This window comes from Leguminivora glycinivorella, chromosome 23 (genome assembly GCF_023078275.1).
Source record: "Leguminivora glycinivorella isolate SPB_JAAS2020 chromosome 23, LegGlyc_1.1, whole genome shotgun sequence".
NCBI lineage: Eukaryota > Metazoa > Arthropoda > Insecta > Lepidoptera > Tortricidae > Leguminivora > Leguminivora glycinivorella.
The window spans coordinates 10,179,047-10,193,589 of NC_062993.1; the positions used below are offsets into that span (position 1 = coordinate 10,179,047).

The window sequence follows — 14,543 nt, forward strand, 5'->3', positions numbered from 1 at the left end:
TATAGCTTGGAAGTGCACAGCGGAAACTTGTGATGAACATCTTAGCGGCATTTGAGACATTTTTAGTGGTCAAATTATACATTCTGTGTAATGAGGAATATCAAGTAAGTAAAGTTTAAATACAAATAATAATAAGTAAATAGATATAGGGTGAAATAAAAAGGACCGTTCAAATTTTGCATAGTGACTTTTGAGGTCATAATGAACAACTTTTATTATGGGACTAACGACTAACGCTGGAATCGCGAAAAAAATTGGCTGTTCTATAGAAATGAGCGGCCTCATAACAGTCAAATGTAAGAAATAGCCAATATTTTTTTTCGCGATTTCAGCATTGGTCCCATAATAATGATTTTAGTGACCCTGCCTGCTGAGCCGCGGTCCTGGATTCGAATCCCGGTAAGGGCATTTATTTGTGTGTTGAGCACAGATATTTGTTCCTGAGTCATGGATGTTTTCTATGTATATAAGTATACACCGTGTTTCACTTAACACTAAAAACCTGAAAACAGTTTGTTCAGAATCGAGAGTAGAATCGATTGAGCTATATCTTGATGGGGGTAATATTTTTATGTAAATTAGTATTATTAGTTATTTTTTTCGTGCCTATTCTATTGTACTTGTAATACAACATTGTGTATATCGCATTGCTAGAGGTTGTTTACCTTTTTCAGTATTTAGGAGTATTAATACTGGCTGGTTACTTGGACGATTATTTTTTCCGCTACTAGCTTCACGTTGTTTGTCAGTTTAATCAGTTTAATCTTAATGTTTATCATAAGTCATAACAAATGGAACTCGTACCTAATTACAACCTTGTCATTTTGAATAGTGGGTTTAAACTTGCTTACTGCGATTACCTGTCCAATTTGAAGTTTACTGTGACAAAGCTTTAAAGTGTTTTACAGTGACATCTTAGCTGTCTATTGGTAAACCTTATGTCGTTGCAGTAACGTACACAAATAAATAGTCTTATGATTTATGATGGTAGTTAGCAATTATTTTTTATTGAGTGTAGAGCTAAAAGTCAAGTAGAGCTGTACAGAAAATTAAAAATTCAATTAAAAAAAAAGTAACGATCAGATCAAAAGATGAATACTCTAGATGAGTTTAAAAAAATAAAAATCAGTTGGGGTGTCTGTGGTTTTGAGTGATACCGGAAACACGTTGTATATTTATCTATTTAAGTATGTATATCGTCGCTTAGCACCCATAGCTTTGCTTAGTTTGGGGCTAAGTTGATCTGTGTAAGGTGTCCCCAATATTTATTATTTTATTTATTCTAATTCTGAGCAACAGAGACACGTGTATTTTATTCATTAGTGCCATTAGTGGAAACTGTGTGGCTTATGATTTTACTATAAGTATGTGTTGTATTTGCCTGTTTGTTTCCCAAAGGTTTAAATAAATAAATATTATAGGACATCCTTACACAGATTGACTGAGTCCCACGGTAAGCTCAAGAAGGCCTGTGTTGTGGGTACTCAGACAACGATATACATAATACTTATATACATAATACTCATCTCCACGGCACATCTTTTAAGGTCGGCGCAGCGGCTGAAGCGGCCGAAAAATTAAAGAAAACGAAATACAAGGGTCTTGGCGCCGAATACAATTTTGTACCTTTTGGCGTTGAGACCCTTGGCCCGTGGGGTCCGAACGCCTTAAATTTATTTAAGGAACTATCCAAAAAACTGTCAGAGGTCAGCGGTGACCGTAGGGCTGGCAGCTTCCTCGCCCAAAGAATAAGCCTAGCGATTCAGCGAGGAAATGCTGCCAGTGTCTACGGCACCATGCCTAAGGAGTTCACCTAGTTTTTAATATTTTTAGTTTAGTTAGGTATTTGTTTTTAGATTAAGGTTTAAATTATGATTAGTATTATTGTTTTTATTTAATCTATGGTTCCAGGCAAATACATGATTGGTCATTGGTCACCTGTTGACCACTAACCCTATAAAGGGTTTGAAATTTCGGAATGTATAGTAAATTATTATATAAGTGATATAATTCGGCATCCAGCAGATAAGAAAGATTGGATTAGATGTAACTAAATAGTCGGTTTCAAACTAAGATTAATTATTTTTTGTTAGATAACCCGCTGTACTCTGTAAATGAGTTGAGGATTTGAATTTTTAATCACCGATGACATTATGATATTTTTCTCTGTTATACATATAATATTTTCTTGCTTTGTGATAATTTTATGATATTGTAACTTAATTGGAGCCGGAAGATATGAACTGGAACTAGATGATGGAACATCGTATCATAGCTGTTTTTGGGCTTCTTAGAAAAGTCTTGTAATGAACTTTGACTACGATTAGGTTTCAAGGTCTGATGATGGAGCCGGAAGATATGAACTGGAACTACATGATGGAACATAGTATCATAGCTGTTTTTGGGCTTCTTAGAAAAGTCTTGTAATGAACTTTGACTAAGATTAGGTTTCAAGGTCTGATGATGGAGCCGGAAGATATGAACTGGAACTACATGATGATGGTGCCGGAAGATATGAACAGAAAAAAGGGGGGGGGGGGGGGGGGGCTCGAGGGGGAAGCATGAAAGAAAGATCAACGTAGTATTTAAAATAAGTTGGGTTAGCGTTTTCTTGTGACCTTTCAGAGCAAACAAAGGGGCTCGGGGGCGAAGCCCCCGCATAAAAGAAAGATCAACGTTGTATTTAAAATAAGTTGGGTTAAGGTTTTCTTGTGATCCTTAAGAGTAAAGAAAAGGGGGGCTCGGGGGGCGAAGCCCCCCGCATGAAAGAAAGATCAACGTAGTATTTAAGATAAGTTGGGTTAGCGTTTTCTTGTGACCTTTAAGAGCAAACAAAAGGGGGCTCGGGGGCGAAGCCCCCGCATAAAAGAAAGATAAACGTTGTATTTAAAATAAGTTGGGTTAGGGTTTTCTTGTTACCCTTAAGAGTAACGAAAAGGGGGCTCGGGGGCGAAGCCCCCGCATAAAAGAAAGATTAACGTAGTATTTAAAATAAGTTGGGTTAGCGTTTTCTTGTGACCTTTCAGAGCAAACAAAGGGGGCTCGGGGGCGAAGCCCCCGCATGAAAGAAAGATCAACGTTGTATTTAAAATAAGTTGGTTTAGGGTTTTCTTGTGACCTTTCAGAGCAAACAAAGGGGGGCTCGGGAGTCAAGCCCCCGCATGAAAGAAAGATCAACGTAGTATTTAGAATAAGTTGGGTTAGCGTTTTCTTGTGACCTTTAAGAGCAAACAAAGGGGGCTCGGGGGCGAAGTCCCCCGCATAAAAGAAAGATCAACGTAGTATTTAAGATAAGTTGGGTTAGCGTTTTCTTGTGACCTTTAAGAGCAAACAAAGGGGGCTCGGGGGCGAAGCCCCCGCATGATAGAAAGATCAACGTAGTATTTAAGATTAGTTGGGTTAGCGTTTTCTTGTGACCTTTAAGAGCAAACAAAGGGGGGCTCGGGGGGCGAAGCCGGGCATAAAAGAAAGATAAACGTTGTATTTAAAATAAGTTGGGTTAGGGTTTTCCTGTCACCCTTAAGAGTAACGAAAAGGGGGGCTCGGGGGCGAAGCCCCCCGCATAAAAGAAAAATTAACGTAGTATTTAAAATAAGTTGGGTTAGCATTTTCTTGTGACCTTTCAGAGCAAACAAAGGGGGGATCGGGGGCGAAGCCCCCGCATGAAAGAAGGAACAACGTAGTATTTAGAATAAGTTGGGTTAGCGTTTTCTTGTGACCTTTAAGAGCAAACAAAGGGGGGCTCGGGGGGCGAAGCCCCCCGCATAAAAGAAAGATAAACGTTGTATTTAAAATAAGTTGGGTTAGGGTTTTCTTGTTACCCTTAAGAGTAACGAAAAGGGGGGCTCGGGGGGCGAAGCCCCCGCATAAAAGAAAGATTAACGTAGTATTTAAAATAAGTTGGTTCAGGGTTTTCTTGTGACCTTTCAGAGCAAACAAAGGGGGGCTCGGGGGGCCAAGCCCCCCGCATGAAAGAAAGATCAACGTAGTACTTAAGATAAGTTGGGTTAGCGTTTTCTTGTGACCTTTAAGAGCAAACAAAGGGGGGTTCGGGGGGCGAAGTCCCCCGCATGAAAGAAAGATCAACGTAGTATTTAAGATAAGTTGGGTTAGCGTTTTCTTGCGACCTTTAAGAGCAAACAAAGGGGGGCTCGGGGGGCGAAGCCGGGCATAAAAGAAAGATAAACGTAGTATTTAAAATAAGTTGGGTTAGCGTTTTCTTGTGACCTTTCAGAGCAAACAAAGGGGGGCTCGGGGGGCGAAGCCCCCGCATGAAAGAAAGAACAACGTAGTATTTAGAATAAGTTGGGTTAAGGTTTTCTTGTGATCCTTAAGGGTAAAGAAAAGGGGGGCTCGGGGGGCGAAGCCCCCCGCATAAAAGAAAGGTAAACGTTGTATTTAAAATTAGTTGGGTTAGGGTTTTCTTGTTACCCTTAAGAGTAACGAAAAGGGGGGCTCGGGGGGCGAAGCCCTCCGCATGAAAGAAAGATCAACGTTGTATTTAAAATAAGTTAGTTTAGGGTTTTCTTGTGACCTTTCAGAGCAAACAAAGGGGGGCTCGGGGGGTCAAGCCCCCCGCATGAAAGAAAGATCAACGTAGTATCTAAGATAAGTTGGGTTAGCGTTTTATTGTGACCTTTAAGAGCAAACAAAGGGGGGCTCGGGGGGCGAAGCCCCGCATAAAAGAAAGATCAACGTTGTATTTAAAATAAGTTGGGTTAGCGTTTTCTTGTGATCTTAAGAGCAAACAAAGGGGGGCTCGGGGGCGAAGCCCCCGCATGAAAGAAAGATCAACGTTGTATTTAAAATAAGTTGGTTTAGGGTTTTCTTGTGACCTTTCAGAGCAAACAAAGGGGGGCTCGGGGGGCCAAGCCCCCGCATGAAAGAAAGATCAACGTAGTATTTAGAATAAGTTGGGTTAGCGTTTTCTTGTGACCTTTAAGAGCAAACAAAGGGGGGCTCGGGGGGCGAAGCCCCCCGCATGAAAGAAAGAACAACGTAGTATTTAGAATAAGTTGGGTTAAGGTTTTCTTGTGATCCTTAAGGGTAAAGAAAAGGGGGGCTCGGGGGGCGAAGCCCCCCGCATGAAAGAAAGATTAACGTAGTATTTAAAATAAGTTGGGTTAGCGTTTTCATGTGACCTTTAAGAGCAAACAAAGGGGGGCTCGGGGGGCGAAGCCCCCGCATAAAAGAAAGATCAACGTTGTATTTAAAATAAGTTGGGTTAGCGTTTTCTTGTGATCTTTAAGAGCAAACAAAGGGGGGCTCGGGGGGCGAAGCCCCCCGCATGAAAGAAAGATCAACGTTGTATTTAAAATAAGTTGGGTTAGCGTTTTCTTGTGATCTTTAAGAGCAAACAAAGAGGGGCTCGGGGGGCGAAGCCCCCCGCATGAAAGAAAGATCAACGTTGTATTTAAAATAAGTTGGTTTAGGGTTTTCTTGTGACCTTTCAGAGCAAACAAAGGGGCTCGGGGGCGAAGCCCCCGCATGAAAGAAAGATCAACGTAGTATTTAGAATAAGTTGGGTTAGCGTTTTCTTGTGACCTTTAAGAGCAAACAAAGGGGTTCGGGGCGAAGCCCCCGCATGAAAGAAAGATCAACGTAGTATTTAAGATAAGTTGGGTTAGCGTTTTCTTGTGACCTTTAAGAGCAAACAAAGGGGGCTCGGGGGCGAAGCCTCCGCATAAAAGAAAGATCAACGTTGTATTTAAAATAAGTTGGGTAATGGTTTTCCTGTGACCCTTAAGAGCAAATAAAGGGGGGGCTCGGCAAAAAGAAATACTTAAATTTTGTTTGAATTAGTTGAAATGTGACAATATTTTCTAATCGAGTCAAACAAAATCCCACTAGCTGAGAGCTTCAAAACAATGTATGGCGAAAGTATGTGTCTCTAATGTCTTCAAAAAGTCCGCGATGGCACATGTCTATATTGTCTATCTTTTACAGATAACTTACTAGGTATAAACATTTTTATGATAATACCGTAATAAGAAGGTAGCCGCTAGTTATTATTAAGTAGCAATTAGCAATAAGTACACGTTAAGCCACAAATGGCATGTAAAATCCGCCTACTTGAAATAAATTTATGTATAAATGTTAAAAGTATTTCATTATTAATGACTAAAAAGTATAAAATAAATTAATAGTTTAAAAAACACTATAAAACACGCTTTTATAAATGCACGTAAAAGCCAAAAATAAATTATGGATCGTTCAAGTTGTCTCTATTTGTGAGCTGAAGTTTAAAAACTATGTGCTTTTAATTATAATATTTGATTGTAAAAGCGTGGGGCGCTGGAACAGGAAAGACTTTCTTGTAAACAAATACTAATCCGAACTTCCTGGCGAATGAAGTTGCATAAGAACATAACGTTTACATATGCCGCCTAAGGGTTACCAAAGAGAACCAAAGATATCTCGTCCACGAACAAGAACTCTGCATCCTGTCACTGTAGACACTTTCCCCATTTGTACTTTGATTACCGGAAAAAAGCGGCGTTCTAAGTGTCGGTGACTGTCGACTCTCCTCGCTACTAGCGCATATTTTGTCTGAGTTCGACAAACTGGTACCTACTTTGAACACTGACTTTTAATTGATTTGACTGTTTAATGTAGAACCTACTAGTGATGCTGCAATTCCAGTTAGCGCGTCAATCTGTGTAACCTCCTTCCCGTAACATAGCATAATTTGATTTAGCAGCAAGTTATACAAAAAGTCTTTCCTGTTCCAGCGCCCCACGCTTTTACAATCAAATATTATAATTAAAAGCACATATTTTTTAAACTTCAGCTCACAAATAGAGACAACTTGAACGATCCATAATTTATTTTTGGCTTTTACGTGCATTTATAAAAGCGTGTTTTATAGTGTTTTTTAAACTATTAATTTATTTTGTTTAGCTTGGCATGTGTATTTTCTTTCTTTGTAAATGACGATCCTTATTGGGAGACATAATAATTTTTATTTAGAATTTATTATGTATTTTTTGACGATCATGATGAGAAGTTAAACATAATTTTGACATGTAGCAAATTTATAGTGTAATTTTTATCATGAAATTAAGAAATCTAATCTAATCTAATCTATTAAAAATACAATTGACGAAGTAACCTTTCAGAAGTCATGTTATACCTAACGAACCCATTTATTATATTTTTTCATTGACACTTAGGCCAAAACAACTACTAACAGTTAATAAATTTTATTGACGAATTAGTATAAAAACGAATTCTCATATTTACCTCTAAGGATCATAATTCGGTGCAAAAGTTATGAATATATCTTCTTGCTCCCGTTAGAAAGAGACAAAAGTCACTCTCCATCCCTTCAACTATCTTCACTTACAAAATCACGTCAATTTGTCGCTTCGTTTTGTCGTGAAAGACGGACAAACAAACAGACACACACACTTTCCTATTTATAATATTAGTATGGATTATATGGTTAATAATCCATACTAATACTATAAATGGGAAAGTGTGTGTGTCTGTTTGTTTGTCCGTCTTTCACGGCAAAACGGAGAGATGAATTGACATGATTTTTTAAGTGGAGATAGTTGAAGGGATGGAGAGTGACATAGGCTACTTTTTGTCTCTTTCTAACGCGAGCAATGCCGCGGGCAATAGCTAGTTCTTTATAAAGAGGTCTTTCGTTTTTTCCAGGTACAAGCAAAACAAAGTATTAGTGGAGAGGCATTTGGAGGTATATATGAAAATGTAGGTATGTCTGTAGCTCAGATCTATCATTCTCTTAAACTGAATAAATATCACCATTTATGGTGATGATATGAGTTAATGAAACAAGAAATAAGCTTTACTTTACATGAAAATAAAAACAAATTATGATTTCAGGAACTGGACCATGTAGAATCTAAAGACAAAATTGTATCTTTCGAGTATGAAAGAAATAATAAGGCAATAACGAATGAAAATATTGACACAATAATGAGCATTCTTTTGGAATCAAAAAAAGCAAATGTAGCAAAAATGAAAGAAAATGATGCAAAAAATCTAAGAGAGATGGAAATTAGTAGAAGAAATAATCTTAAAACAAATGATAAAGTTGCTTCGTTGAATTATAACACAAGGTTAAACGAAAATGTTGATTATAAAAAGAAAGGTTACAGTTTAGCGGATTACAGAAACAATATCATTGATACAGAGGAAAACTTTATTTCAGTTGAATACGATCCAAAAGGTCTAAAACAGTTAGAATATAGAAGTAGAAATAATAGTGTTGAACTGCACGATAAAGTTGTTTCGATGGACTTTTACAGGAGATCAAATGGGCTGACAGAATCAAGAAGAGACAATATCAAAAAATCGCATGAAATTCCGTGGCAGTACACAAAAACACTGAAGAAATATAAAAAAGGAAAAATACAACAACACGACAAATCAATTGATATGGAGAAAAGGCGGAGAAAAATGATGAACGCAGACTTTTCTGCAGAAAGAGAGGAAAGAAAGAAACTATTTGATATTGTTGTACATATTAAAGTCTAAGGTAAATGTACCAGTATTCGACAGAGTCTCAATAGATGCCACTTTATCTTTAATTGTCAATAAATGGGACAGGTGTTATTTTGGCATCAGAGTCAAGCACTGGTACTTTTAATTTAGAAAAAGTTAAATTATTTATATTTTAAATTATTATAACAGAAGATGTATTGTATCTTAAACGATTTACATGTACTAATAATAAGTTAATCGATTCAGTAGGTGAAAATTTGCTGTGACAGATGGACAGACAGACGAGTGATCCTATAAGGGTTCCGTTTTTCCTTTTTGAGGTACGGAACCCTAAAAATGTTTAGCCCGCGCTGCCATGACGCCATGCTTTTAGAAACTGAAATACTGATAAAAAAAATCAAAGACATGAAAATGATTTTGTTTTATTTCCTCGCATGTTTAGGAAGAACTATTATTTATTTGACCTGTCGGAAATTGCAATTCCTGAAATCGCATAAATTGTTAGGTCCCGATATTTCGACGCAGTTGCATGCGTCATGATCACAGGAAACCGAAGACGGCGGGGGAACGTCAAAGTTCATATAGGTGGGTTTATATCCCGGTCAATATGTCTAATGAAACTAAACGTGAATAATTTAGTACCTATATACTATTGTCAATTAGCTATCCACTTAGGCTGTAATGTTCCCCTAATTAGTTGATTCATATCGTCATTGCAAAGCGCAAAGTATCTACTGAATAAAATTAAGTGAGACTTGATCTTTTATTGGGTAATTTTCATTTATTATGACAACTTCGCTGTGAGCATACCTGATATTGACTTCAGGCACCAGAACATGTTACACCATGCAGTCACTGTGGCTGAAATTGGTCAGGAGAAATATATATAATTAAACAAGAATACAGTCAATGCAAACTCAAATTTTATTGTTAAGTCACTTAATACGTATTTTAACATTACTGTATATCTGTACTGTGGTTTCAAGTGATCTGACCTTCCAACCCGAAGGGTAACTAGACCTTATTGGAATTAGTCCGGTTTCGTCACGATGTTTTCTTTCACCGAAAAGCGACTAGCAAATATCAAATGACATTTCGCACATAAGTTCGGAAAAACTATAGAACACAGATATTAATTATGGCTAATTTGAGTCGGGCCTTTACAATGCTAAACAAGATACGTCACGCCTACACTACAGTGTAAATAAATAATGGTTGCCCACACTTTTCCTCGCACTTTGTAATTATTGAATCGAAATGCAATCGTGAATTCGGCCTAAGGTTAGCAACCTCGCTATTGATATAAGCTATTAGGTAATAGATTTCTTCTAATATCAGTTGCTACGAGGATTCATCCGATATAATAGTCCTTTAAGGTAAACGACCAATTGTTTGACACCTTTATTCCAGTAAAGTAATTACTTCATTGTCACCGTTTGGTACGGGTAGATCTGTAATGCTAGTAAATAATCTTTGTACAGTAGTAGTAGTAGTAGTAGTAGTAGTAGTAGTAGTAGTAGTAATAGTAATCACTTTATTGTGTACAAGTTCATATATATACAATTTGTAGGAATAGAGATACAAAGGCGAGCTAATCCCTAAAAGGGATCTCTTCCATCTAAACTTGTACAGTCTTTGTAGGATTTTTATTGCTAACTGTACTACGAGTATGTATATTGTAATCTCAATGAGGGGCAAGGACTTTAGGTTCATAAATTAGTTAGGTAATAAAAAACAATGAATAAAAATTCATGTAAAACTCCTGTTTCCTTTCATAATTTTAATGACGTACTATTTTTTTTGTTTACTTTCTAAAATCATATATTCTTATTAACCTTATTGAACACACTTTTTACTTGTTTATTTGTGTTCAATTTACGTAACCTTTTTGTATTTCTTCCTTTTTTCTCTTTTCTTCCTTTGAATCCATTACTTTTTTCAGGTTGTGTGCCTTGAGATTTAGCTGGAGTATGGTTCCTTAGTTTTTCCTTTAGGTTTTTGATGACCTTATTTAAGGATTTGGGTTGTCTCTTTGCCTCGGGATAGCGTCGATGGAGTTCTTTCATGAGGTGTCTGATTACTGATTCCGTCACCGCCTTTTCTATCTCCGCGTGACGGGCAAACTGTAAAAATGTTTTTGTCATAAATATTAAGATGCATTCCTATAGGTTGATGTCGCTATACGCCACCCTAAGGCATTTAGGAATTGAGGGAAGACAGGGGAAAATTGGTCATAGCGACTTCTCCGGCAATGTAACTTGGTCGCAGGTTCGGGTCCTGCCGGGGGTGTGAATTTTTCCATTTTTCCTTTAATTTAAAAATGTGTAGTGTCGCTCGCAAACGTTTTTGTATGATAAAAACGAAGTTCTTCAAAAACATGTTTACTTTTAGGAGAAACCTTGTAAAGCGTTAAAAATGACTTACTCTGTCATGATTCAAAGTAGCGTCGTTTTGAAAATTAGACTCGACAGTCAATATCTCATTCAGCGAATCATCCTGAAATAAAAGTTTAACTTATTAAAATATTGTCTTCGGCTACCGCGATAGTTACCTACTCATGAAATAAAACTATGAAACGGATTAAATCGCGTATAATGAATTTAGAATTCATCCCGACGTTTCATTATACGCGATTTAATCCGTTTCCATAGTTTTATTTCATTGACTTATTAAAGTTATTAAGGGTGACGGAGTTGACGTAAGCTCTCATATTACCTACCTATTATAATAACATATATCGTATTGTATATTATATATATCGTTGTCTGAGTACCTGCAACACAAGCCTTCTTGACCTTACCGTGGGACACAGTTAATCCAGTTAATCTGTGTAAGAATGTCCTATAATACTTCAGTTTTCAACTCGATCACATACAGTTTTCATAAAAAACTAAGTTTGTAAACTTAAAATTACCTACCTTGATTCTTGGAAAATTTCCACAAGAAGTGCCGATGACTGAAATTAACAAGACTAAAGCTGGAAAACGTCCCATTTCCAGCTTATGCTCGATTTAGAAGTATCGGCCGTGATTTAAAATATATACCCTGCAAAATACATAAAATATAGTATAGACTTTTAAAAATGATTTAAGTACCCGTTAAACCCCATCCGAGTTTTCAATAATCGGTTATGAAATTTTGCAAAAATAATCGGTTATAATTATAACCGATTAATTCAGTTACGTTTAAAACCAATTTGTATTCCTTAATAGTAATTCCGTCTACTTAAACTCGATTCTCTTTGAATATACTAACCATTGGGGTATTTTTTATTCATAACTTAGCGAGAATAAATTATAATCTATTCAAATATTATTTTATTTTATTTCACGAGCTGTCAAACTAGCCCAAGAAAATATCTACACTGTAATAAATAAAAATTAAAACATACCTCCAAATATTTCACAGTGACCAGATTTGAGTGATTCCATTAAATTACACCGAATGCGTTTAACACAGCATGCCATTGTTCACTGGCACCGCACAAATAAATGTTTGGAAACAACTATAGTTACTTGGTCTTGTTTTCAAGATAACGAGTGCCAAAACATCTCAGTACTCACTTACATTTGCATAGTTATTTAAAAAATCTTGCGTGCGTAATTGATTAATAAAATATGCATAATGCATAATTAATTTTAGTTAATCTGATTAATTTATTGAAATAGGTAGGTAATTTCCGTTCTTTAGCCATTATTCGATATTGAGCTTATTAATAGTTATTTGTTATACAAGGGGGCAAAGTTGTATTTTAACGCCGAGTGTGGAATTGAAAAACGAGCAAGTGAAAGGATTCTATAGTTGAACCACGAGCGAAGCGAGTGGTTCGAGAATAGAATCCTGAACTTGCCAGTTTTTTAACACACGAGAAGTAAAATACATTTGCACCCGAGTGTAACACAAAACTTTTCCCCTCACTATAGCGAGGAAACTACAACGCAAAAAATGCGTTTATCACTGCTTTCAGTAGTTCCACAGCTGGTAAATCGTCTTAATTACTAGATTCACCCACTTTTATCAATTTTAAAGCTGTTAATTTGACTTTATTCAAGGTCAAATTACTTTACCCACTAGTGGATAAAATGCGTTTTTACCCGCTGGTATTAAAGGACAAAACACGTGTTTCCGAGCTAGTGAGGGGAAAACATAATTATATCAAGCATTTATATTTAAATAATGGTCCGAGTGCGAGTTTCTTTCTGTGCTCCAAGGGTTCTGTACAAACCAAATATGTAACTCCGTATAGACGGATAAAGTCTAAGAAAAAAACGTACCTCAAAACCACAATGAAAAAGGTACGGTGGCCAAGATGGCGTTACGCCTTTGGGGAAGGCTCGGCTAGATGGCACTAATAAAAATATTTTAAGCTAAGAACATGGGCCAATTGTTAAAACTGAGGTTCAAAAGTTTTAAGCCTGTGTCGAGAGATGGCAGTCTATGCACTGTGATTACACGTTTTACTTTGACAGTAACTCTCTATAATACTCGATCCTCTTTGGTATAATAACTTATAATAGCATTACCAAACAAGTATAATAACTTATTAATAAGTTGTACTTAATCACAGTATAATAAAGAGTACTATCGTACAGTATGGCCACTCCCACCCCTCGCTGAAAGTGCCGCCCACCCCCTCTCGGTTACCTCACAGTTACCGCCTGTCAAAAACGCAAACAGTCGACCTGTCATATTTCACTCATATAAGCATAGTACGCGTTTACCTATACGAGCTTAGACTGTGCTAGGATAGGAACGCGCCTCTTTCGTATATTTGATCGCCAGTGTCCGAGGTGTGACATAATACTGCATTTTGTTTTTATTGAGTTTTAAGTTATATTGTTGTATAGGCGTAATATTGTAATTTTTTTTGTTTTTGGCATAAAATAAATAATTACCCTTAAAAAAAGTATAATATAGTTAGGTAGCTTTTTTAGAATTGGGGATTATTTTTTGTTGTGTGATTGAATTTTGTTTTTTATCATGCAGAAACGTCTGCGAGCGCTACTACATTTACTTTTAAATTAAAGGAGAAGTAGTCGCAGGTTCGAGTCCTGCCGGAGATGTGAATTATTCCATTTTTACTTTAATTTAAAAATACGTGTGATTACATTGTTTTAATGTTATTATGAATACACAGAAGTATCACATTTTTCTTCGGTACATTTCACAGGTAAAGAAAGGGATGAGGACCTACCTTTGTATGGTTTTGGAATTTACAAAAAATAAGCTTTTTTAATTGATACCTATTTAACAAATACACACCATGAAAATTGTGGATAACAATTTAAAAAAATAGGTAACTATTGATTTCCATTTTCAAATTGATGGCTTAAGTACCTAGTTTTCAAAATAATATTTCGCAAGGTTACCACTATGAAGGGTTTTGTACGTTTTCGATACGGAATCCTAAAAGTTAAGTACCTAACTGATTCTATTTTTTGTCTTTCTCTCGCAAGATTGAACTAAGCGCATTCATCTTGAGCAGAAAAATAATGTAACTGAAATAGCCGAGAATTCATGCACTTTAAAACTAGATGGCGCTGCTTCGTAGTCCAGAAGTGGCAAAAATCATATTTTGACCAATAATTTTAAGGTACAGCGCGACAAATCTCGACTGGGGGGCAAATGGGTCCATTTACCAACAGTTAGGTCCATTTTTTCCATGTTTATAATGTTTGCATTATTAAATAGAGTGTCCACCAGTTATATATATGGTAGGCGTGTTCAGTGGATACTCAACATCATAGTGTAATAATGGAAAAAATGGATTAGTTCCAATTGCCCCCCACTCGAGATTTGGCCCGCTGTACCTTACGTGTTTTTATTTTTTCGTCAACTAAGTCACCAATGACGTCAACTGGACTCATAATTTTGATATTAGTACGTCAGTGACTTTTATATTTTGTGTCGTATTTTTTTAAATCATCTCTATTTCCCTAGTGCATACATACATACATAAATACAATCACGCCTGTATCCCATAAAGGGGTAGCAGAGCACATGAAACTAACTAACTAACTTAAGGCGTTGAAAGAAAACGAAATTGTGACAGTGCAGTTACAGATTGCCAG

At 36.6% G+C, this 14,543-nt stretch overlaps 2 protein-coding genes across 3 annotated transcripts; one reads left to right on the forward strand and one right to left on the reverse strand.

The window, feature by feature from the left end:
• Positions 1–22: 22 nt before the first annotated feature.
• LOC125238469 lies at positions 23–8,851 on the forward strand. Of its 2 annotated transcripts, none has more exons than XR_007178449.1 (3): positions 23–104; positions 7,663–7,720; positions 7,852–8,851. XR_007178449.1 is itself a non-coding variant. In XM_048145829.1 (3 exons), exons 1-3 carry the CDS (start codon positions 33–35, stop codon positions 8,503–8,505), a joined length of 780 nt encoding a protein of 259 aa, XP_048001786.1. In that variant the 5' UTR covers positions 27–32; the 3' UTR covers positions 8,506–8,851. The 2 variants fall into 2 exon arrangements, 1 of the variants encoding a protein (XP_048001786.1); XM_048145829.1 differs by having other exon boundaries at positions 27–104; positions 7,663–7,716.
• A 526-nt stretch (positions 8,852–9,377) lies between these two features.
• On the reverse strand, positions 9,378–11,945 carry LOC125238463. The gene is made up of 4 exons (XM_048145821.1): positions 11,864–11,945; positions 11,391–11,517; positions 10,897–10,968; positions 9,378–10,595 (listed from the first exon to the last, which is right to left on the reverse strand). The coding sequence occupies exons 2-4, from the start codon at positions 11,463–11,465 to the stop codon at positions 10,290–10,292; spliced, it is 453 nt and encodes a 150-aa protein (XP_048001778.1). The 5' UTR covers positions 11,466–11,517; positions 11,864–11,945; the 3' UTR covers positions 9,378–10,289.
• Positions 11,946–14,543: the final 2,598 nt, after the last annotated feature.